Source organism: Heliconius melpomene, chromosome 20 (assembly GCF_056956725.1).
Source record: "Heliconius melpomene rosina isolate 202511_hmr_F chromosome 20, ASM5695672v1, whole genome shotgun sequence".
In the NCBI taxonomy this organism is placed as follows: Eukaryota; Metazoa; Arthropoda; class Insecta; order Lepidoptera; family Nymphalidae; genus Heliconius; species Heliconius melpomene.
Window position 1 is genome coordinate 4,888,947 of NC_140408.1, and position 25,695 is coordinate 4,914,641.

At 32.4% G+C, this 25,695-nt stretch overlaps 3 protein-coding genes, 1 long non-coding RNA gene and 1 pseudogene across 10 annotated transcripts in view; 2 read left to right on the forward strand and 3 right to left on the reverse strand.

The window, feature by feature from the left end:
* Positions 1 to 2,828: 2,828 nt before the first annotated feature.
* LOC146527644 (7SK snRNA methylphosphate capping enzyme bin3-like) lies at positions 2,829 to 7,385 on the reverse strand. Of its 2 annotated transcripts, XM_085204909.1 has the most exons (6): positions 7,144 to 7,282; positions 6,038 to 6,624; positions 5,152 to 5,342; positions 4,499 to 4,863; positions 4,089 to 4,313; positions 2,829 to 3,440 (listed from the first exon to the last, which is right to left on the reverse strand). In XM_085204909.1, exons 2-6 carry the CDS (start codon positions 6,601 to 6,603, stop codon positions 2,922 to 2,924), a joined length of 1,866 nt encoding a protein of 621 aa, XP_085061035.1. In that variant the 5' UTR covers positions 6,604 to 6,624; positions 7,144 to 7,282; the 3' UTR covers positions 2,829 to 2,921. The 2 variants fall into 2 exon arrangements, with proteins under 2 accessions (XP_085061035.1, XP_085061034.1); XM_085204908.1 differs by having other exon boundaries at positions 6,038 to 7,385.
* A 780-nt stretch (positions 7,386 to 8,165) lies between these two features.
* Positions 8,166 to 12,303, forward strand: LOC146527645 (protein claret segregational-like; annotated as a pseudogene). Its single transcript, XR_014879174.1, has 3 exons — positions 8,166 to 8,366; positions 8,455 to 9,908; positions 9,981 to 12,303. The product of XR_014879174.1 is annotated as a protein claret segregational-like (transcript).
* LOC146527646 (uncharacterized) lies at positions 8,390 to 14,977 on the reverse strand. 2 transcript variants are annotated; one of them, XR_014879176.1, is made up of 4 exons: positions 13,157 to 14,977; positions 12,806 to 13,012; positions 12,263 to 12,418; positions 8,390 to 11,997 (listed from the first exon to the last, which is right to left on the reverse strand). It is a non-coding gene; the product is annotated as an uncharacterized LOC146527646 (long non-coding RNA). The 2 variants fall into 2 exon arrangements; XR_014879175.1 differs by having other exon boundaries at positions 12,141 to 12,418.
* A 725-nt stretch (positions 14,978 to 15,702) lies between these two features.
* LOC146527647 (protein claret segregational-like) lies at positions 15,703 to 17,881 on the forward strand. The gene is made up of 2 exons (XM_085205096.1): positions 15,703 to 15,833; positions 15,922 to 17,881. The coding sequence occupies exon 2, from the start codon at positions 15,922 to 15,924 to the stop codon at positions 17,803 to 17,805; it is 1,884 nt and encodes a 627-aa protein (XP_085061222.1). The 5' UTR covers positions 15,703 to 15,833; the 3' UTR covers positions 17,806 to 17,881.
* A 2,250-nt stretch (positions 17,882 to 20,131) lies between these two features.
* Positions 20,132 to 25,695, reverse strand: part of IP3K1 (inositol-trisphosphate 3-kinase-like protein) — a 55,061-nt gene continuing 49,497 nt past the window's right edge. For 3 of the 4 annotated variants that reach the window (XM_085204700.1, XM_085204703.1, XM_085204701.1), the window contains 2 exons: positions 21,610 to 21,771; positions 20,132 to 21,259 (listed from right to left, as the gene is read on the reverse strand). In XM_085204700.1, the coding sequence (XP_085060826.1) occupies positions 20,339 to 21,259; positions 21,610 to 21,771 (1,083 nt within the window). In that variant the 3' untranslated portion in view covers positions 20,132 to 20,338. Of the gene's footprint in view, positions 21,260 to 21,609; positions 21,772 to 21,885; positions 22,140 to 25,695 lie in introns of those variants that run through there. The other variant, XM_085204702.1, reaches the window with a different exon arrangement.

Genomic DNA, 25,695 nt, shown 5'->3' on the forward strand with positions numbered 1-25,695 from the left:
TTCTACGTACTAATGATTGTGTGAAACTGTGGAACCATATTCATAAATGCAATGTTAAATGGAACCTATATATCTCACATAAGTAATGTGTTCCGTTAACCTCACATAACATGTCTGATTATATTTTGAATACGGAGAGTATTCACTATAATATACGCTAAACTATTCGCTCTAAATTCTATATTAAATAATACCTACGTAAATTCCTTTTACCGACTCTTTGTTTTTGGCTTTTAGCCAATTGGTGACTTTATGTATGGAAGTCAACTATAACTATATATAACTGGCACGTTATGTGAAAAAGACAGAAGGGAAATTATTCAATTAAAATAGTATAATATATAGTATAATATCTATAAATAGAGGCCAGCTGTGACTGTAAACGCAACAGGTTGTGTTGTAGCAAAGCGTGGCGTTGAGTTCCGCCGCTCAACACGCGATGTGTGTATTTACTCTGGTGTGGTCTGGTGTGTGAGTGTATTTTACTCTAGGCACCCTCTGCCTACCCTGCGACATGCGAGATACAGCGTGGAGCTGTAAAAAAACTATATATTGTATAATTATCTATTCATATAAAAATTTTGATTAGCAAGATCTATAAAAATTGTGATTCCCAAACCATGCAGTTAATTCAACGGTACTTAGCTTATCAGGGCGAATGAATGACTTCTTAAAAGTTTAATTTGAAGTTGACTAAATTGAAGCTCTTCTAGACAAATTACTATTTTCTTAACTTTTTATAAAATTGCGCTACTCAACGGTAAAACTTTTAAAAAAATCTAATAATATTAGATTAGATAAGATTATGTTAAAATTTTGTCTTTCTGAACCTACCTACCTATTTAATTAGATATTAATTAAACTAAATACCCAAAATATAAAAGTAAAAAATGGAAAGTTCAAATTCCATGTTAAAACCTTTTATAATGGAATTTCAGTATTTTAAAACATATAATATAGTAAGTTATAACTCTCCACTAGTTACCTAATTTCGTAGTCCACTCGTATTTTGCAGGTAAAATAGGAAGTCCTTATGGCGGCAACTTGTGTGTTTTTATCTGCAACAGCTGCCACATCTGCCGCATAAACAAACTAAAAACGCGACTGGCTTCCCAATATTACTAAGATTTTATTTATTTTTAATAACTTATTGAAGTAGAATTGTTGTTATATAACAAAAATATAGGATGACAAAATGGAAAAATTAGACTCCGTGTAAAAGATATTACCATTTTCGAGTGGAATAACACATGTAAGTAATCGTGTCCAATAATGTAGAGGGGAAGAGCTCGCGGCAGGTCGTAACGCTGATGAAGTACGCACTTAATAAATGCGCATACACGCAGCTGACGTTTCGGGTTTTTGTTATGGTTACAATATTTATTATTTTGTTTCAGCTTTACGCTGCATCCCGCATGAAGCGAGGTAGACAGAGGGAACCTAGTGTTAAGAAATTACATCTTATTACAATAAAATGTTACTTGACTATCCTCACTTTTCATATGATCGTATGGCAGTCACCTGACAGCCCCACCAACAACGACTAGTGTTTACAAATTAAATTATTTTCTTTATTCTATCTGTATTATTTATTAATTTTTATGTAATTTACTTTAATAAGTAATTATCGATTCATATCTAGAAAGTGTTTCAAAGAGAGGAGGTCGGGTAAAGCATCTTTAGTTACCCTTGGGTCACAACTTCAAAAGTTCGGAGCACTGTTAAAAGCTCCTTTCCATGGAAGATTATTTCTTCTTATCTAATTATTATTTAATTGTAGCATTTGTTCTACTGTTTATATTAAGACTGCGATGAAATTATATTAAATTAATATGATCAATTGTAATTCTTAATTATGTTTGTTAAAATAAATTTATAAAATAATTAAATAATACGCTTCAATTAATAATAATATAATAATCACTTATGACTAAACCAACAATGCGCTTTTCCTTTTTTTAATGAATAGTGCAAACCATTAAACAAACAAACAAATTAAATCTTCAATTCTTCTGTTGTGTAAAGGAGTATATTGAAAAATAAATCAAAAGAAAGTCAAAATCACAAAAGAAAACAAAGAGAAAAAAGAGCAGAAAAGGGCACGGACCATTAAGGTCTAATAAAAATAATAAAAAAACTAACAATACGTGTTATGTGTTTTCGCTCATAATATTTAAATATTATTTAAGGCAAAGTAAATTACTGCTTACTTTCAATATAATGACTATTATATATTTGTTGTAGCCTTACACGATACGATATTTTTTTGAAAACTATACTTTTAACATGTAAACAGGTGACCTATAAAGATTTTTTTTATTTACATTAAATAAACATAAATAAAAATATATATTATCAAAAAAAAAAATTATACTAAGCAAATAACATGTTTCCCATCTTTTGCTGTACAAGCCAGTGTATTCCCCACTTTCAAAAGATAAATTAGCCTCATTTGTGTAGGATTAGCATAAGTGAGGTCAAGGCTCCTGACGTTTCAACTAGAAGTATCATTACCATAAAAATCATTTGTGTGTCCACATTCATCATGAAGGTATAAGTACTCTACAACTGCATATAAGTACTTTTAAAATGGAAACAAATTGTCATACTTTTTAGTTTTATTTAGGCTTAATGTGAATAAAAATGTATGTTTGGAACCTTTTAGATTTTTAAAAATAAATTACCACAATGTGATGCAGTTGTCGATATATTTTAAGTATTTATTTTATTATATGTTAACCAAATTTATCATTTACAACAAAATGTTACCAGGCTTACCACTAAAGGAGCGCTAGACAGATGATCGATAAAAAAAATAAAACACATAATAACTTAATACGTTACGAATATAATATTATAAAATATTTTCAGCCTATCGAAACATAATTAGGGGATCTACATTATTTACAGGCGGTAGGTTTTCAGTCGTCGGGCACGCGCGCGGTGAGATGGTCGGGGGCGGGCGAGGCGGCGGGCGACGCGGCGGGCGAGGCAACGCCGCGGGGGGATGGCAGCGTGGCGTAGACCGTGGGCCGCGGCGGCTGGTAGGAGGGCGCATAGGAGTCGCTGCGGGGGTTGTAGAAGGGGGAGTCGTCGGCGCTGCAGTCCAGGTTGGGCGAGTAGGGCGTGACGGCGCCAGTGGAGGGCGCGTCGTCGCTGGGCCGGTACGCGGGTGCTACGGGTGCGTACACCGTGCGGCGCGGTGGCTCGGCCTCTGGTCTATGGTGGGAAGACGGGGCGTAGGCGTCCGACCAGCATGCTTTGCTGGGCGTGAAATCCCCCTTCACGTACATCTGGATGGGCCGCCGGAAACCTTTGCTTGTATGTTGCGGAACCCCCAGAATGCAACACTTGCTAAACCCCACCTCGGGTGATAGCAGGTACTCTCGAAACTTGTTAGGGAACAGCTCAATTGAATTGAAATTCTCGTAAATAGTTGGCTGTAATGATAAAAAATAAATTGTTAATAAAGTATTTTACACTATAATCATAATCTATTATCCAACATCATGGTGTGCTATGAGCCCAGTTGTGGGGCAGGAGCACAAGCGTGTAACTGTAAACGCAACAGGTTGTGGGTCTGATTTCCACTTGAGGTAATAATATATTTAATATTTTCATTTTTATCGCTCTGGTGATGAGGCGGAGCGCGGTGTTGACATCTGCTACTCAACACGCAATGCCATGCAAGAGTGGAGTGTCTTAACACTAAGCTTCCTCTGCCTACTGTGCCACATGCAGCATGCATTATTTTAAAAATATTGCTCTGTATGTATATTTAGTTAAAACACTCAAATAATACTTTTAAACATTAATCCAGTTAGTGTAATGTTTAAGTTAATATCAAATATGAATACCACACATCTTAGAGAACTTTTCTATTTTACAATAAATTTTAATTATCTAGTATTTCATATTAATTATGCTTATTATTTTGTTCTAACAAAACACACAAAATGAACTACAGACTTCACAGACAAAAAACATCCAAATCTATTACACTGATTTTAAGCATGTGAGTAGTAACATTACCATATAAAAAACTATAAATGCATTTTATTTATAATATTATTAAGACAAATACTCACAGTCAAACGCTTTTTCTTCTTATAACTAGCCCAGTTTTGTGCCTCCAATACAAGTTTACCTCCAGGGCGCAAGTCGGCAAACATTCTGCGGAACGCCCGCTTCAAGCCAGCATCGCCCCAGTTCAAGTGCATCCATTTTGTCGTTGATAGACATAATATTAAATCGAACTGAGGACTTTCCATCCCAGAGCCCACCGCTACTTCTTCTCGCGGCACATAATTACCCTGTAAATGAAAAAGAATTGTTATAATAATAAATATATTAAGACCACCTTACCATAGCGGCACAGCATTTAAATGTAAACTCCATGGTGCTTGGTTGGATTCCGACATGGGGAATCATTAGTGAATTATGTTCATTTTCTCACTTCCAAAAAAAAATAATTTACTTAAAACCTTTTATTACTTACTTGTTTAAATGTGACATTATACGGAAAGCCCATATTTATTACATCTGACTTTGAATCACGGAGCGGACCAAACATAATAGACATTGACATAGGAAAGAAGAACTGGCCGAGTTCCTGTTTATTTATTGATTTCCTATTCTTCCTTGGCTTTCGTAACTTCCTTCCAGATAGTGTCTTTTTGGAGTCATCTTCTTTGTCATCTTTATCAATTTTCTGGTCCACAGAAATACAGTCTTCACATTTATCTTCCTTACATTTACTACAGTCTAATTTTTTCTCATCACTATCAGCTTTCTTGTCTTCTTCTGTCTTTGGTTGCTCTGGGGGTATAGGCACAAAGGATCGCAAATTTTTCCTTGCCCTTCCTGAAATTGTTTTAAATACATTTATTATTTTATGTTAAAAGACGTAGGAAGTGCTTTATTACAACCCATTGTTATCAAATTATTATTAATATAAAGCAATTTAAAATGGCTTGTCATACATAGTTTTATGAGCATTGGATAGATGTTTTATTTTTTAAATATTGATATAAATTAAGATTTTTTAACATTTCTAATCAAGTTCATAATAGATACAGATAAAGTATAGAAAAATACAAATTAGTATACAAGAATAAACAAAGCATTTAAAAAGAACTATAATATACATACCAATAAGCACTGTATCAATATCAATCCCGACAACTGTTTTAGCTCCAAGAGTACGAGCCACAGCTATAGAAATGTGGCCCACATTACAACCTATATCTAGGACATCTTTATTTTGAAATAGATGTCGATGCATCTCAAATACTTGCAGTCTTATGTCTATTGTGGCATTCAGGTTACGGTAGCCATAATACCTAGAAATAAATAATAAAATATTAAGTGATCATAAGGTAATTCATCATAGGATGGATAATTAATTATATTGTGTTTAATAAACAGTTTCGTTCGCAGGTGCATCATTTCCTAGGTGGCCACTGAAAATCTGCATTGGTATTTTTGAGTATTATTACTCATATGCCAACAACTATGCTGAGTGGTCCACCTTTTTTCTATGTCACGCTGCTGTGCACTTTCTTTTAATTTTTTCTTAGTTAATATATAGTATAAAATATACTAGTAAGATTGTTTGCATGGTTGTTGTTGTATTATTCATTTTTTTTTGTTTGTCATTCTTCTGTTTTATTTTGTCTGTATGGCAGTTGTTGTTGTTTAAATAAAATTTTAAATAAATAAATATTTTTTTATAAAAAATAGTAAGTGTATTGTAATTGAATGAAATGTCTTTTAAATTATTATTAAAATGATGAAATTTTATTATTTTCATTTCTAACCCTCTGAGAACACAGTATCTGAACACTAGGTTTTATTTGTTATATGCAAATAAAAGCATGAATTGAAAAATATGTTTATGTAAATCATATTGCATAAGCAAGAGAAATTTATAAAATATATTGATTATAAACATAGCTAACTAAAACTATGTTAGCTAGCAAATAGTTAGTTATATAAAATTTTAAACATTTTAGTATAGAACCAGAAAATTTCATACCTATCATAATTGCCATACTGGTATCTTGAATTTTTTGCATGAAATGTAGGCAACTTTTGTTCTTCTTCAGATAAACTCTTCAGTTTGGTCCTGTGTGGAGAAGCTGGCCGTTCCTGAGTTCCAGCCCTCTGTTGTGGCCGTGGTCTCATCCACGCCCCGGGTTGAGGTACTACTGGACTTACTATTTTATCCAATGAATCCATTCGGCGTAACTTTTTGCAATCTTTACCTTTTTGGGAACTATTTTCACTATCACTACATGATCTTTTTCTTGATTTTGATACAGATGTTGATGGCTCTGGTGGCAGTGGCTCTTTAATCCCCTCTTCCTTCACAATAGCGACTTCTATGGTAGGTGGATTTGTTTCCGTTGTGCGCCTCCTTAATCTAGGTTTTTTACGAGGTTTTCGCTGTTGCATTTCCAGCCTCTTTTCATATTCCTCGTTATCTAAGGGTTCCATTAAATTAAGTGGATCTCTAATATTAGGTGGAATTATCACATCTATCTTAGCCTTGTGCCTTGGTGGTGTTGGTAAAGGAGAGGATTCTGGAGTGACAGCATTCATAGCTCTATTCACATCTTCGTCCTGTAAACTATTGAGATTTAATGGATCTGAAATATTGCCACCAAGCAGAAATTTTGTAGGTGGGATAAAAGCTTCCTTGCGCGGTCTTTTGTACGGAAGAAAAAATTTCGATATTGATGGAAAACTTTGTGCTCGTTTTTTACATTGCCTAAACTTTGTGCTAGCATGATGTACTCTTCTTAAAGTACTTCTTTCTTGACTTTCTTTAGTTGGGAGATGTCCTTTTTTGCCGTGCCGAAATTTCTTTTTTGTTTTCTTTGAGCTACCAGCAGATATATCGCCTTCTTTTGAAGAATTAGCATCATTCGGTGTAAGTGCGTTTGAAGAAGTGCTAATGTTCATCGATACCTCCGCAGATTCAGTGGGATCGTTTTCCGAAATATCACCGGCTTCATTTTCGACGACCTCACATTCACTTTTATTTTCACTTGTAAGCACATTTTCCTCTGAGCTACCCATTTTATATTTAATAAAAAATTACATGATAATTCGGTAGTTAATAGTAAAAATTAAATTTACCGCCACAATATTTCTTGCAAAATGTACAAGGACATCCGTCAATGGTGATAAACAGGTCTCCCAACTGTATACAAATATGATGGAAACTAGATTAAAAACTCTATATATAATAAGTATCTACTAATATGAAATATTTTTTAGAAAAATCTTATTTCTATAAGACTAAATACAAAAACAATATGGTTTCATCAATTATTCACCACACTAGACCCACTGAGACAAATAGGAAAATGGCAATTTGACTTCGTTCGTCAGTGTTGCACTTGCAAAGTCTCGTGTTCGTAAATGCTATCCGTACAGACTATTTAAATATATTTTTTATTTTTTCTAAAGTACGATACCGTACAGTACGGTAATTCAGATACATTTGCATTAAATATTGTTTACTAAATATAGCATAAACTTTATTCTAAGCTAGCGAGCTACTCACAGCTTCACCCTCTTGAACTACACAATAATTCATTACTAATCTGAATTACTTCCATGTTCTAATGACACTATTATTTTAAAGATCAGTATCCACACTTTAAACTTGACTTGGCCGTTGACTTGTGTATATTGTTTTTGTTTAAAGAATGTTCAACGGTCAGTCACGTAAAATTTAACTATATTTAATAAAGTAAGGAACCTTAATCTTGGTTTAGATTTACCTAGAGATTTCATTATTTATTATAGCGAAACAAACAGCTTCATCAACTTGTGTTGCTGTTTTACAAGATTTTTAAGTAGGATTAAGCTGACTAGTTTAGAAGTTAATACACTCATACTTGTAAAAAATATTTCAATTATCATAATATCATTATAAATGTTTTTACTTTTACGAATTTCAACTAGACAATAATTAGTTCATCAAACATAAAGAATAATTATATAGATAGAATTTTAGCATTTGCTTGATATATTTACTATTATTATAATAAAACGTAGATAAATTATAGATAAAATTACCATAATTAAACATACAAAAAACATTACACCTTTGTATGTTTTTATTTGTATATTGCAACACTGTTCCAAAGCATAAATATTCGAATTTTAAATTGTGTCCGTTTACTATCTTGACAAACGAAACGATTGTTCATGTTTAATTAATGTGTTTGCGAATAGTAGGATTCCTGGGATTACTTTAAATTTAAAGGTGAAAAGAGAGAATATTAGGATTTAAAGAAGGAGAATAGTAAATTTAAAGGAGAATAGTAATAGGATTACTGTAAAATTTAAAGGTAAGTTTAAATAATACTACTCATACATTTTTACTTACTCATTTTATTTTATAAATAAAACTTATTATAATTATAATATTCATTTCAGATGTCTCGTATTCCAAACTTGCCTTCCAATGCTTCTAAAGAAAACAAACCCATGCTAAGAAATGGTAAAATCTTAACGAGAACCATAGGAAATGGTTTAAGTGATGCCGATAAAAAATCTTTGTTAACAAATCATACTAAACCTTTGCGTACCACTGCTCCTACAACTGTGGCAGCTCCCCGCCTTAAAAGATCGGCTATAGTGCCCACAACATCTGCAGTTCCCAAGAAAGTAGGAAAAGTAGAGAAAAAAGTTACTGTTGCTCCTAGAATAGCTCCTTATGACTATAAAGCTAGATTTAATGACTTACTGGAAATGCATAAATCGATTAAAAGTGAATTAAGTGATCTAAAAGAAAAACATTTGGAAGTATCAGATGAATATGAAAAAAATAAAGAAACTGCTGAAGGAAGTATCATTGAAAGAGACATGTTAAAAGAAAACCAATTTAATACTTTGAAAGATTTAAGCCAAAAGTCAAATGAATATGAAGCTTTAAAACTTGACTATGAAATTTCAAAGCATGAAAATGAAGAATTGCATTCTAAAACCAGACTATTAGAAGAGGTAACCAGCAGTTTAAAAGTAAAAACATTAGAAAATGATAAACTTGAAATGAAGTGTGATGACATAACTCGCAGATATAAAAGCTTAAGTGAAGAGACTGAAGCATTAAGAGTTTTGACTGATCATCTCAAAAAAATTTCTGCAGAACATGATAAATTGCAACTAGACCATAAAGATGCAATAGTGGCAATTACAAAAAGTAAGAAAGACTGATGCATTACAAAATATACTAGCAAATATGTATAGGGATCAGCAAGTTCTAAGAAATACAGTACAAGACTTAAAAGGTAACATTCGAGTATATTGCAGAGTGCGACCTCCGCTGGAGTCCGAAGTTACAAAGCCTCTGTACAACCTTAATGTACTTGATGCTTGTTCTATTGAAGTGGAAAAAAATGGACTTTTCAATTCAGCAAGAAAAGGTCGACACTCATTTACATTCTATGGTATTTTTACACCCCATTCATCTCAGGAAGATGTGTTTGCTGAAGTATCACCAATGGTTCAATCTGCTCTAGATGGTTATAATGTTTGTATATTTGCATATGGTCAAACTGGGTCTGGCAAAACCTATACTATGGAAGGTGGCTGTGGGATCGAGCAATATGGTATTATTCCTCGAGCCATAAATATGATATTCACGGGTATGGATGAGCTGAAAGAAATGGGATGGGAATTAATAGTAAAAGCATCATTTTTGGAAATATATAATGAAATTATTTACGATTTATTAAACACCAGTAAAGATCAAGTGAGTCATGACATTAAAATGGTTAACTCTAAAGGCACTGACTTATATGTTTCAAACTTGAAGGAAGAAGAAGTTGGGAGTTCTCACGATTTCATCAGGTTGCTAATATTTGCTCAACGTAACAGACGGCAGTTTGTCTGTTACGTTGAGCAAATATTACTACTAATATATAATAAAAAATATTACTACTAATATATAATATAATATACTACTTTAAATAATGAAAGAAGTTCTAGGTCACATTCTGTCGCCCAAATAAAAATATCAGCAATTAATGAAAAACGCAAAGAAAAATTCACAAGTAATTTAAATTTGGTTGATTTAGCTGGATCAGAAAGTGGCAAAACTACACAGAGGATGGATGAAACAAAACATATTAACAGATCTCTTTCTGAGCTTTCAAAAGTTATATTGTCTTTGCAAACTAATCAGTCTCATATACCTTACAGGAATTCAAAGTTAACACATTTATTAATGCCCAGTCTTGGAGGTAATTCCAAGACTCTTATGTTGGTCAATGTTAATCAATTTGATGAATGTTTCAATGAGACTCTTAACTCCTTAAGATTCGCCACAAAAGTTAATAGTTGTCGAACAGTAAGAGCTAAGAAAAATTTAATCATGGTTGACATGTAATTTCCTTTTCGACATATATTTTACTGAGGTAATAAACACATAATCTTAGCATCTGAAAAAATTCTTATGCATTCAGGTTTGGGATACAATCTGTATTGAATGTGCTCTATAGATGCTGCAACTAAATGTGTTTATTAAAAATATGTAGAATTCATTTAGTTTTTATTTACAGTTTTAATGTTAAATTCTCTTTCACTGATTATATATTTTTATACTTTAGAATATTGTTTTGTAGTATTTTTTAAGAAAATGAGCAAAGAAGCAAATGTTATTGATTATATGTTACAACATTAGCCATTATATGTTACAACATTGAGTTTTTTTATTAAATATGCATTTTGTCAAATATAACTTGTTTTAGGAAGATATTCTTTGAAAATTATAGTAATGGACAAGTATTGACTGTATGTAATATGTATGTTTTTTTTATTGCATCTTTTTCACGTTTATCAATTTATTATTTTTTATCATGTGACTTATTTAACATTAACATTAATAAATACTTCTTCATCTAATTCATATAGAAAAATAAATGTTTTAGTAATTATTGTTAAATACAAACACATTGACTTGTATGTGTCTTGTGTTTTCATCTATTGACATGTATTTAAAGTAAACTTTTATTCAATTTTAATTAAAAATATGTATGTTCTTAATTTTACTTGTTATTAATAATAAGCAATAAAATCATGATGAGTAAACATAAATTTGTTTTTACCAACATATTATTTCTGCGAAATGGGCGCAGATATGGCTGTGTTTTTATTATATTTTTGAAGTTCAACTTCTATTTTTTGATGAAGCTAACTAAAAAAAATGTAATCCCTCGTGGAAACCGTCCACCGATGGACGGTATTGCTGTTTTTCGTTCATAAATGTTGAATAACATTTTGAAAATGTTGAAAATAGGTTCAACTAGTGAGAGGTATATGTTGACAATTTTTAAAAAATTACTATTATTTTAAGTTTTAGGACAATATTTCCAGGTGCACCTACACTCTAGCCAAGGAAGCCGCTGGATACATCACCGCAGAATCGATCGTCGTGGACATTCTTGGTTAAGTTGTTTATCCAGCAGTGGGCATGGTTCATGGCTATGATAATACTGATGATGAATATTAGTTAAAATATATATAATTGATATGGTAAGGTTTTTATCAGTAAAACGTTTGCTTGTATTGACAAATGTTTTTCATCATCTTAAAGTAAGCTGCGTCACATTCTATCTTGCAATTATGTTATTTTAATAAATGAAAGAACATGTGATCTTTATGGTAATATTCATCACTTTCTTTTCAGCCACTTTCTACAAACCTGTAGTAGGTATGCTACTTCATATTTAATTAGCCCATATTTACTTTATTTGACTAATCTTTATATGTAATTATAAACAATGTTATTTGAAATACATTATATTCATACTTTATTCGACCCACTTGCGTCTTGTTTGCTTGAGGTACATAATTTATTAGTTTACTAATCTGCATTACTTTCAACAATATTCAAATTTGTCAGCTTTCTTGTCTCTTCTGTCTTTAGTTGCTCCGGGGGTATGGTCACAGAGAATCGCAAATTTTTCCTTGCCCTTCCTGAAATTGTTTTAAATACATTTATTAAAATACACTTCATACTTCTTTTAACATAAAAATGTTAAAAGAAGTATGAAGTGTTTTACAACCCAATGTGAACAAATTATTATAAATGTAAAGTAACTTAAAATGGCTTGTCATACATAATTTTATAAGCATTAGATAGATGTTTTATTTTTTAAATATTGATATAAATTAAGATTTTTTTAAAATTTCTAATCAAGTTCATAATAGATACAGATAAAGTATAGAAAAATACAACAACTGTTTTGGCTCCAAGAGTATGAGCCACAGCTATAGAAATGTGGCCCACATTACAACCTATATCTAGGACATCTTTATTTTGAAATAGATGTTGATGCATCTCAAATACTTGCAGTCTTAGTATATTGTGGCATTCAGGTTACGGTAGCCATAATACCTAGAAAAAAAAAATATTAAGTGATCATAAGGTAATTCATCATAGGATGGATAATTAATTTTATTGTCCGACACAATATACATTGTCATAGCAAAAATAGTGATAGTCATACGAAAGAAACGAGAAATAAAGATAAGCTTGTTACACCAAGTTTTCGCCTCCATAAAGTAAATAAATCCTTTATGGGTCTGAGTATACGTGTATATAATAAAATTCCGTAGTGTATTCTTAGTTTGCCACTACAGAAATTTAAAATATCTGTAAAAAAAATTCTAACAAGTACAGCGTATTACACTGTTCAAGAATATTTAGAGGATAAGCATGTATGGAATTAATGTCTATTGAATGTAATGCAGGATAGCTGTCATCTAATGTAATAGATCGCACCATTGATTTTGAAAAGAGCAACTGTTGAGTTTCTTGCCGGCTCTTCTCAGCAGAACTGCCTTCCGAACCGGTGGTAGCTTTTTGTTCATATGTCCATTCGACGATTCAAAAGTGCTATTAATAATGGCCTTATTTGAATAAAGAATATTTTGAATTTGTGTTTAATAAACAGTTACATTCGCAGGCGCATCTTTTCCTAGGTGGCCACTGAAAATCAGCATTGGTATTTTTGAGTATTATTGCTCATATGCCAACAACTATTTTGAATTTTTGAATTGAATCTTAGCAAGTCTCAAGCCATTGTTGTTGGTAGTCCAAAGCTCATATCTAAAATTAGCATACCCGCCTTACCTGATATAATTTTAAAAGGCCAAATTATATCGTATAGTAAATCAGTTAAAAATCTTGGTATGATCATCGATCACAATATGTCCTGGAATCCGCAGGTGAGTGAGGTGAGCAGAAAGATGTTTGCATCAGTAGGATATCTTTTCAGGCTACGTAATTTCCTTTCTATTCCGACAAAAATTGTGTTAGCACAGTCTCTACTTTTACCAATTCTTGATTATGCTGACTCTTGTTATCTTGATTTGAAAGAGGAGCAGTTAAACAAACTTGAGCGATTACAAAATCTTGCTATTCGGTTTATTTTTGGATTAAAAAAGTACGACCATGTCTCTGACTTCCGCAAAAAGCTCAAGTAGCTCCCAATCCGTCTTCGCAGGAATACTCATATTCTCCGTCTTCTTTACTGTGTACTATTTGATCCACTAACACCACTATATTTAAAGAGCGTTTCGAGTTTTTGGGGCACTCTCATTCCCGACATCTTCGCTCTAAACAAAATTTAATTCTAAAAATACCTTCACACTCCTCTTCCTTCCTCAGCAATTCTTTTACTGTCACATCCTCCCGACTTTGGAATGCCCTTACCTCTGAATATCAGACGGGCAAAATCTTTAATAACATTTAAGCGACTCCTAAAACTACACTACCATGCCCTCTAAACTGCCTTTTTGTATTGCCACCTATACTTATAAAATATGAAAATGTATGTAGGTATGTATGTATGTATGTTTATTTATATTTGTATGTATGTATGTTTGTATGTATGTATGTATGTATATATTTATGTATGTAAGTATATATGTGTAATGTGTACGTTTAATTAGGTATTTATATTTGTATACATTTAATATATGTATGCTGTTTGCTTTTACACCTCAACCCTTTTCCTCCCTTTTTTTTATCCTATGCCTTAAGGTTGCCTGGAAGAGATCGCTGTTTTAGCGATAAGGTCGCCTCTTGTACATTTCCGTTTTTTTTTTTGTTGTCTATTTTATTGTTATTTTCATTATGGGTGTACAATAAAGAGTATTATTATTATTATTATGTTTCTCTTTAAAGATTCACGGGTTCAAAAGAACCCGGTCCTTTGGAAGGCGTGCGTGGGGACATAGGTCCAACACGTAGGCTCCTTAGAGAATATTCAAATGTTTTACTGTGACGCATCAGCCGGGATCCATCTCTGGGTAACCACAGGTAATTGCCCAGAGATGGTCGCCGGTTAATACGTAGGAACTATGGAAAATGTGGAAATTTAAACTAGGATTATGGAATGGAATTTAATATTATTATTATTAACTATGCTGAGTGGTCCACCTTTTTTTTTTGTCATGCTGCTGTGCACTTCATTTTAATTTTTTCTTAGTTAATATATAGTATACAATATAATAGTAAAATTGTTTGCATGCTTGCTCTTGTTGTATTATTAATATTTTTTTTGTTTGTATGGTAGTTGTTGTTGTTTAAATAATTCGGTAGTCAATAGTAAAAATTAAATTTACCGCCACAATATTTCTTGCAAAATGTACGAGGACATCCGTCAATGGTGATAAACAGGTCTCACAACTGTATACAAATATGATGGAAACTAGATTAAAAACTCTATATATAATAAGTATCGACTAATATGACATTTTTTTTGGGAAATCTTATATCTGTAAGACTAAATACAAAAACAATATGGTTTCATCAATTATTCACCACACTAGACCAAATAGTAAATGTGTTCTGTGCACTGAGACCACAGAACACATTTACTTGACCACAGAACACATTTACTCATGTACTTGACTGAGACAAATAGGAAAATGACAACTTGACTTCGTTTGTCAGTGTTGCACTTGCAAAGTCCCGTGTTCGTAAATGCTATCCGTACAGACTATTTAAATATATTTTTTATTCTTTCTAAAGTATGATACCGTACGGTGTGGTAATTCAGATACATTTGCATTAAATATTGCTTACTAAATATAGCATGAACTTAATTCTAAGCAAGCGAGCCCCTCACAGCTTCACCCCCTTGAACTACATAATAATTTATTTACTAATCTGAATTACTTCCGTGTTCTAATGTTACTATTATTTTAAAGACAGTATCCACACTTTAAACTTGGCTTGGGCATTGACTTGTGTACATTGTTTGTTTAAAGAATGTTCAACGGTCAGGCACATAAAATTTAACTATATTTAATAAAGGAAGGAACCTTAATCTTGGTTTAGCTTTACCTAGAGATTTCATTATTTGTTATAGCGAAACAAACAGCTTCATCAACTTGTGTTGGTGTTTTACAAGATTTTTAAGTAGGATTTAGCTTACTAGTTTAGAAGTTAATACACTCCTACTTGTAAAAAATATTTCAATTATCATAATATCTAACTAGACAATAATTAGTTCATCAAACATAAAGAATAATTATACAGATAGAATTTTATCATTTGCTTGACATATTTACGTATTTACTATTATTATAATAAAACATAGATAAATTATAGATAAAATTACCGTAATCAAACATACAAAAAAAACATTTCACCCTTGTATGTTTTTATTTGTGTATTGCAACACTGTTCCAAAGCATAAATATTCGAATTTTAAATTGTGTCCGTTTATTATCTTGACAAACGAAACGATTGTTCGTGTTTAGCTAATGTGTTTGTGAATAGGATTACTTTAAATTTAAAGGTAAGTTTAAGTAGTAATACTCATACAGTTTTACTTACTCCTTTTATTTTATAAATAAAACTTATTATGATTATAATATTCATTTCAGATGTCTCGTATTCCAAAGTTTCCTTCCAATGCTTCTAAAGAAAACAAACCCATGCTAAGAAATGGTCAAAACTTAACGAGAACCATAGGAAATGGTTTAAGTGATGCCGACAAAAAAGCTTTGTTAACAAATCATACTAAACCTTTGCGTACCACTGCTCCTACAACTGTGGCAGCTCCCCGCCTTAAAAGATCGGCTACAGCGCCCACAACATCTGCAGTTCCCAACAAAGTAGGAAAAGTAGAGAAAAAAGTTACTGTTGCTCCTAGAATAGCTCCTTATGACTATAAAGCTAGATTTAATGACTTGCTGGAAAAACATAAATCGATTAAAAGTGAATTAAGTGATCTAAAAGAAAAACATTTGGAAGTATCAGATGAATATGAAAAAATTAAAGAAACTGCTGAAAGAAGTATTAGTGAAACAGACACGTTAAAAGAAAAGCTATTTAATACTTTAAAAGATTTAAGCCAAAAGTCAAATGAATATGAAGCTTTAAAACTTGACTATGAAATTTTAAAACGCGAAAATGAAGAATTGCATTCTAAAACCAGACTATTAGAAGATGTAACCAGCAGTTTAAAAGTAAAAACATTAGAATATGATAAACTTGAAATGAAGTGTGATGACATAACTCGCAGATATAAAAGCTTAAGTGAAGAGACTGAAGCATTAAGAGTTTTGACTGATCATCTCAAAAAAATTTCTGCAGAACATGATAAATTGCAACTAGACCATAAAGATGCAATAGTGGCAATTACAAAAAGTAAGAAAGACTCTGATGCCTTACAAAATATACTAGCAAATATGTATAGGGATCAGCGGGTTCTAAGAAATACAATACAAGACTTAAAAGGTAACATTCGAGTATATTGCAGAGTGCGACCTCCGCTGGAGTCAGAAGTTACAAAGCCTCTGTACAACCTTAATGTACTTGATGCTTGTTCTATTGAAGTAGAAAAAATTGAACTTCTCAATTCAGCAAGAAAAGGTCGACATTCATTTACATTTGATGGTATTTTTACACCCCATTCATCTCAGGAAGATGTGTTTGCTGAAGTATCACCAATGGTTCAGTCTGCTCTAGATGGCTATAATGTTTGTATATTTGCATATGGTCAAACTGGGTCTGGCAAAACCTTTACTATGGAAGGTGGCTGTGGGATCGAACAATATGGTATTATTCCTCGAGCCATAAATATGATATTCACGGGTATGGATGAGCTGAAAGAAATGGGATGGGAATTAACAGTAAAAGCATCATTTTTAGAAATATATAATGAAATTATTTACGATTTATTAAACTCCAGTAAGGATCAAGTGAGTCATGATATTAAAATGGTTAACTCTAAAGGCACTGACTTATATGTTTCAAACTTGAAGGAAGAAGAAGTTGGGAGTTCTCATGATTTCATCAGGTTGCTAATATTTGCTCAACGTAACAGACAAACTGCCGCTACTTTAAATAATGAAAGAAGTTCTAGGTCACATTCTGTCGCCCAAATAAAAATATCAGCAATTAATGAAAAACGCAAAGAAAAATTCACAAGTAATTTAAATTTGGTTGATTTAGCTGGATCAGAAAGTGGCAAAACTACACAGAGGATGGATGAAACAAAACATATTAACAGATCTCTTTCTGAGCTTTCAAAAGTTATATTGTCTTTGCAAACTAATCAGTCTCATATACCTTACAGGAATTCAAAGTTAACACATTTATTAATGCCCAGTCTTGGAGGTAATTCCAAGACTCTTATGTTGGTCAATGTTAATCAATTTGATGAATGTTTCAATGAGACTCTTAACTCCTTAAGATTTGCCACAAAAGTTAATAGTTGTCGAACAGTAAGAGCTAAGAAAAACATAACCATGGTTGACATGTAATTTCCTTTATTGACATATATTTTACTGAGGTAATAAACACATAGTCTTAGCATCTGAAAAAAATCTTATGCATTCAGATATGGGATACAATTTGTATTGAATGGGCTCTATAGATGCTGCAATTAAATGTGTTTATTAAAAATATGTAGTTCATTTAGTTATTATTATTCATTTAGTTATTATTTACAGTTGTAATGTTAAATTCTCTTAGAATTATCCACCGATTATATACTTTTATCCTTTAGAATATTGTTGTGTAGTATTTTTTAAGAAAATGAGCAAAGAAGCAAATGTTATTGATTATATGTTACAATATTAGCCAAAATTGAGATTTTTTATTAAATATGCATTTTGTCAAATATAACTTGTTTTGGAAAGATAGTCTTTGAAAATATTTTATTAACTCTATTGTTGATAGATATGCTAATTATAGTAATGGACAAGTATTGACTGTAATATATGTTCTTTTTATTGCATCTTTTTCACATTTATCAATTTATTATTTTTTATCATGTGACTTATTTAACATTAATGTTTATAAATACTTCTTCATCTAATTCATATAGAAAAATAGTTGTTTTAGTATTTAATGCTAAATACTTACAAATACTATGACTTGTATGTTTCATGTGTTTTATCTATTGACATGTATTTAAAATAAACTTTTTTTCAATTTTAATTAAAAATATGTATGTTCTTAATTTTAACTTAATTTTACTTGTTTCTTAATTTTACTTGTAATTAATAGTAAGCAATAAAATAATGATGAATGAACACAAATTTGTTTTTACCAACATATTATTTCCGCAAGATAGGCGCTCAGATATGGCTGTATGTTTTTATTATATTTTTTAAGTTCAACTTCTATTTTTAGATAAAGCGAACTAAAAAAAATGTTATCCCTCGTGGAAACCGTCCACCGATGGTGTTTTTCTTTCATAAATATTAAATTACATTTTGAAAATGTTGAAAATAGATTCAACTAACGACAGGTATATGTTGATAATTTAAAAAAAATACTATTATTTTATTTACAAATTTACAATTATATATATGATAAATTTTAAAGTAAACAGTAAAATTATAAATTTTAAAGTAAACTAATGCTATAAATTATTTGCATATTTAAGAATATTTTCAACATTTTTGAAAATATATATTCCTAATATTAGTTTGGACGACGGTCTTCCTGCTGGACGCCGTTGAATTGGCAGGCTCATCACCAGGTGCACCTACAATCCAGCCAAGGAACCCGCTGGATGCATCACCGCAGGATCGATGGTCGTGGTGATCCTGGGTTAAGTTTTTTTATCCAGCAGTGGGCATCATGACTGTGATAATACTGACTTAAGATATATATATAAGTGATACGGTAAGGTTTTTATCAGTAAAACGTTTGCTTGTATAGAATGTCTTTCCTGGTCTTAAAGTAAGCTGCGTCAAATTCCATCTTGCAATTAAGTATGTTATTTTAATAAATGAAAGTTCGCGTGATTTATAAGGAAATACTCAGTACTTTCTTTTCAGCAACTTCCTACTAACATGTAGTAGGTATGCTACTTCATAATTAATAGGTATCTACAGACCGATCCGTTACCATTTTATTATAAGTATAATTGGATATACCTAGAGTAAATTATTATTATAAAATTATTTAATAGTCATTAAATATATTGTTATTATTTACATAATAGGAAAATATACACATTGTATTTACAATTTTATAATTAAAAAGCTTTTAAAATGACATTTTTATTAAATAAATTTCGTTTCCAATTCTAGATGGCGCTACTATATCTATAAAACTTCTGACTAGGTTGTTCATTAACTTGGTGTATACTATCGTCAGACGGTAAACATTGTCCAATATATCAACTTTGATTTTTGCTTATACGATATGAGTTGCAATACAAAATTCCTGGTGTTCTATTATCACAGTAGGAAACTAACATTGAGTCTTAAAGAGGAATATGAGGCTCTGTAATCTTCAATCTCTACACTTCTACAGAACGTTAGCGTCAATTGATTTTATTATTACATATCGGTTTTTTAGCACATTTTTTAAATATTTCTTTTATTTTCTGTTAACTCTAGCTTATATTAATTAAATAAAAAAATATAAAAGAAATTAAAAATTAAAAATATAAAAGAAATTGAAAATTAAAAATGTGGAATGGAATGGAATGGAATTCTTCAAAATTTACATTTTTAAGACTTATTGAGACTTAATATTTGTTACAAATAAATTGATATTAAAATAGTTGAGACAGCAAATTATGATTATTTTTGCCTTTTTGGTAATCACAGGATTTTCATTAAAACAATCTTTGCATTCATAAAAATATAATTTAATAATTAAAGACTAGATCAATTAATTAGATGATACATCGCATTCTCTTTCATATGAACAAACAAACGTAATATCTGTACATCTCCAGCGTCAACGTTGGCGCCAGGAGCATAGCACTGGGGCACGAGAACCAAGCGAACGGTGAAGTAACCGAGGCGAATCCAACATCTCCTCGTATTATGTTCAACGTGATACGTCTCTTTCTGTAGTTGCTTCAGATATTCTCGCCGTTTCTATTGTATTTATAAGTCTATCTAAGCCATACAAGAAGCCCTCCTCATGATTACCTTGTTGCCAGGGCTGTCTGTGCGTTACTTTAACGTTGTCTGGTAAGGGGCGAGTCTTAGCAAAATCGATAAGCCAGGCACCGACGCGTTCATCATCGTAAATAATGAAAATGCTGCTTCCGACAATTTCATGAGTTCGAAAGAATTCAGATTTTTCAAATAAATTTCTAATTTCACGAAGACGGGCTGCGATGTCACGACGAGCTCTCTCGTCGTTGCCAATAAATCGTGCAACCGCAGCAGTTAGCTGTGAAGGCTCACGAACTTTTTGGAGGTCAGTGAGCGGTGGCTGACCGGGGAGTTTGACGGCTTCTATGCGGAAGCCTTGCTCAGCGGACGACGAACACTGTTCACGAAACTGCATGTAACGTAACTTCGTCACCGCGCGAGCTGCGTGTTCCGCTTCGGTAGGCGCGTTTGGATCCAGCCGAACCATTTTCTCATAAAGGTCTGATCTTGCCCTAGCGTTGCTGACTTCATCTTCTAAAAAAGTCCGCGTGCCCATTTTGATATCCATAACGTGCGGATCGCGGAATCCATGTAATAGATCCTGAAGTTCGATGAAATGTTCACCTTCGTATTCTAATTCTCTATAATAACGTGGTATAGCAGAGCGCATATGAGGGCAGGCAGCTAAGGCCTCGTAGGTGTCTCGCTCTGGATTGTGCATAGGATGATCGCCGGCGGCACGTCTCTTCCAAACAGTGCCAGGGCCAGCAGGTGCTAATGATCCTGGGTGTCCGGACAACTGGAACCATTCTGAAGACCGTGACTTGAGTAAAGCATCAGATGCTGGTGCTGAGAGTTCTAATGCGTTCTGTAACAAAGAAAGAGGCACAATTTAAAATTTACTCTAAATTAACATTTACGTCAAGACACATTTAATTTATTAAATAATATGCACAAATTATAATAACATAATGCTTATTTATCTATATATATTTAACCAAGTGTTACTTTTTTGTAAATAATAGTAGACTTTTGTAATTATAATTAACCTTTTACTAAGTAAAACCTAGTTTAAATGAGCAATTACTTTCCAAGTTATTAGGGTAAAGTAGTTTTCATATTAAGATAAAATAACTTTTCATAGAGTTGTAGGCGAAAGCGTATTTGAAATAGTATTTCGTTGCAAATTAAATAAAGTCTAGATGTTTAGTTACTTACAATTGCTAAGAATTTAAGTAAATCTGAAGGTTGCGGAGATGGAGTATTCGGTGCAGGAACAGGAGGGTTGGACTCTACTGAGGCAGTATTGCGTTTCCACCGTCTAAACAGAGCTCCCTCGTTCTTACTGCGCCAACGTTCCTCATCTTTGCCAGAAGCAACCTGCGGACAATGGAAAACACAATTGAAAACACCATATTTGTAATCACATGTACACTGGAAAACAATTTTCACATCCATAAAAGGTTAAAAGCACCACACAAATCGATGACGTACCGCTATTATTTTATTCGCGGCATAGAGTAGCCCACCAGGGCCGAGGCGGCTCAGCACGGACTGGCGGGAGACGCTGTTCATCTTGCTGGTTACGGTCATAGCGTACGAGGTACGAGGTACGAGTGCGTGTCTCGGAGGAGTGAACGCAAGTGAGCGATATAGAGTAGCGCGCGAGAGGCGATAAGCGTGCGTGGCTTAACGTCTATTGTCAGCTAGCGAGTGGTGCCAGCGGGAGGGTCATGCGACTTTATATAGAGACCTCGGCTTTCTCGTGACGTACGCGCCGCGGCCGCGCCCTCCGCTTTTCATCCGCAGATCAAATACATTGAAGTTTTCTTATGTTTTTCTTTAAAAATTCGTCAAACTACATTATTGATAGCTCTGCCATCAAGACAGTAGCGTGTGTCGCGTTTCCCTTCTTCAAAAATGTTATTACTATTAAGTTAATTAAATAATGTATAAAAATATCGCAGGCATTAATTTAAAACTATGGTTTTCCGTTAATTTTATTTAAAACTAGTGAGCCACCCGCGGATTTTATTTCCGGATAAATAATAGTCTGTATGCTGTACTACTTTCCTTATGTTCCAGTGAAAGTTCTATAAAAGTCGGTTCAGCAGTTCCGGAGATTAGCCCGGAGCAACACAAAGACAGATAGACAGACATTTTTAGTGTCGTGTTAATAATTATATACATGCATTTGAAAAAACACAGTTATTTCGAAATCACAGGCAAACACATAAATTTTATTCGTATGTTCGTATTAGATGTAAAGATGAAATGTTGCACCAAAATGCAACTTACTTAATTAATAATTTTTAAACGACTTCAAAAAGGAGGAGGTTACCGACGACCGTACGTTTTTTTTATTTTGTTAGTAATTTATATTATTTAACATCAGTATTGTAGTAATAACGAAAACATATCATCGTAGAGACCTGAAATTAATTGGCTTCGGGCAATTGACTGTGAATTCGAATTCGAGCCACATTCTGTTAAAATACCACAGATGTACTAGTTATTTATTACATTTAACCTGCGTTTGAACCTATAACTAATGTACATAATTAAAAAAAAATGCTAAAATAGAATATACAAGAAGTCTCGGCTATAATTAAAAGTTAAAATGTAAAATTAAAATCATTGTTATTCAGAACAGAGGGTTACACCATACAATATTGTAAACAAAATGTTAATATACGCAGGTATCGATTTTACGCCTTAAAAATCATTAGTCGTATTATAAAAACGTAAGCACTGTATTCACATAAGTATTGTGGAAAACGATAAACATTCTTTTAAAAATAACGATACTACTTCACGCTGTATCTTGCACGCAGCAGGGTAGACAGAGGAAACCTAGTGTTAAAACACTCCGTTGCCCACTTTATGCCGAATTCTGGAGGCATTGCTTGTTGAGTGGCAGAACTCAACGCCGCGCTTTGCCTTGACACCAGAGCGAAGAAATGGAATTATAAACGTAAATAAATACTTCACTTCCTCGAGTGGAGATCGAACCCCCAACCGTCGTTGCGTCACGACGGCCTAATAATACGAAAACATTTATTACGTGAAGTTGAAATTGCCCATGAAATAGTGACGTAACCAGCGTCCTCTGTTCTACATATGACGTATGGGGAAGATACACTTCGCTGCCAAATATGACGCCCAAATCTCTGAGGCTTAGTGTGCCGAGCATGTGTGACGTAAGCAGCTAAACGTTTTAAATTAACTATTTAATCGATACTTTATATTTCAAACCACTCATATTTTCGATCGTCACTACCACCGCCAGGTCGTGACTGCTCCTAAAAGATTAGTGTGAAGGCTGTGTGAGTAGCTACGTTGTATTTATGTATGTATTGTGGCCCTATTTATATAGTCTTGTCGTTTTCTTTAGAAGTGAATGGTTTCTCTTATAGAATTAAGTATTTTGTTTATATAGTAAAATTGTATATTTCGAGCTTAATGGACTATGTTTTCAATATAATTTCAAGTTTATTGAAAGAATCAAGAAGAAAGAAAGAAAGAAAGAAATTATGTAATCAAATAGATACTAAAAATTTTATATTTTATATTTGCTTTCCTTAAAAAAATTTAATATTCTTGAAGTACTTTCTTAGTTTAAAATTATTTTAGATTTTGAGCATGTTACAGATTATGTATATGTATGTATTTTTTATTTGAAAATAAAAACTATGAAAACGAATTTTAAAATAGGAACAAGATGAGATTTATTCAAGTAGGTATACTTATTTAACTTCCATCAGTAAATGTAAATCTGGTTCCTAAAATAAGAATTAATTAATTATGGATTTAATAATTTACCACTCGTAATATATGTATAATTTATTATACTTATAGAATTTATTTCTGTTTTTAAACTAAAGTAAGTACCTATTATATAAAAAACCATTTTTTTATATTTGAATTAGGATATGGAAAATCCATATTAAAGTAATCCTCGAAATATTAAAAAATATTATTTGTAGCTTTGTTTAATGTGAACGGAACATCTGGACGTATTTTCATAAAACTTGGTTATTACCACCTACTATTTATCACGGAGAATGACGTACCTACTAGTTCCAACGGAAACGGGAAAATAGTTTAAAGTATTTTTTACTGCGTACATAAAACTTAATAGAATTCAACACTGAAATTGGCCTGTATATAATAGAAGAAGAAATATCTATATAATTAAAAAAAATGGAACATAATTATGTAGGTATTTTCATGTTTTTTATTAATATCTATTCATAATAAAACAAAATTTAATGGAATAAAAAATCGAGGTCAAATCTCAAAATGTATATTTAAAATGAAGACCTCGCTTTAAATAGATATTTTGTAATATTATGTAAATATGAAGAATTCATTTCTTAAAACTTGGCGAAACACAAAAACTATAATACATACACACCGACATTAGGACGAATAATATTAGACATTAATGTTATTTACGATAACGACCTGCCTCGGGTCAGGGTCACACCAAGAAAGTAACCTAGTTGTCAGGTGCAAGCTGGTGATATTGCAGTTGCATTATGCACAGACTACGCGTGGCTTTAATACACGTCTGGAGGCCAAAATTGCATATACATATACTGAATGCACTATATACGAGTAAACTGACGTCTGTGCATTTGATATGTCCATCGTGATATAGGTCAGTGGGTTGAACGAGGCGTGAATGACGTATCCTTGGCAAAAACTTGTTCTTTTAATTACACAAGAAAATTATATAAGATTCAACGATGAAATGCCTAATTTAATAGAAGAAATTGTACTAATAGAATACGCTTTTTAGCGTTAAGTCCGTTCTATTCGTCTTCTTTATGTTTTGATTTTTCAATAAAGAATTTAAAAAGAACACTTCCATCTAAAATACCGTCTTTTTAGAATAGGATGTGTGGATTATATTATAAAGTTAGAAGTCGAATATTGCAAATTCCCGTCTTAGCGAGCACCTACGTCCTATAAGTTACTCCTATGCAAAATTTGAGATTCCTAGCACTTGTAGTTTCTGAGTGACGTATGGATTATATTATAAACTAGCGGCCCGCTCGCGGTTACACCCGCGTGAACTATGTTACTATTAATTTCTGTCTCCATGACTACGTCCTAGTGACGTCTATGCAAAAATTGAGACTCCTAGCATTTGTAGTAACGAAATTTCATACAAACTTTCGACCCCAAAAACAACCCCTTAGAAGTACGTCCTATAAGTAACTCCTATGCAAAATTTGAGATTCCTAGCACTTGTAGTTTCTGAGATTTCGTGATGAGTGAGTGACCTTTCGATTTTAT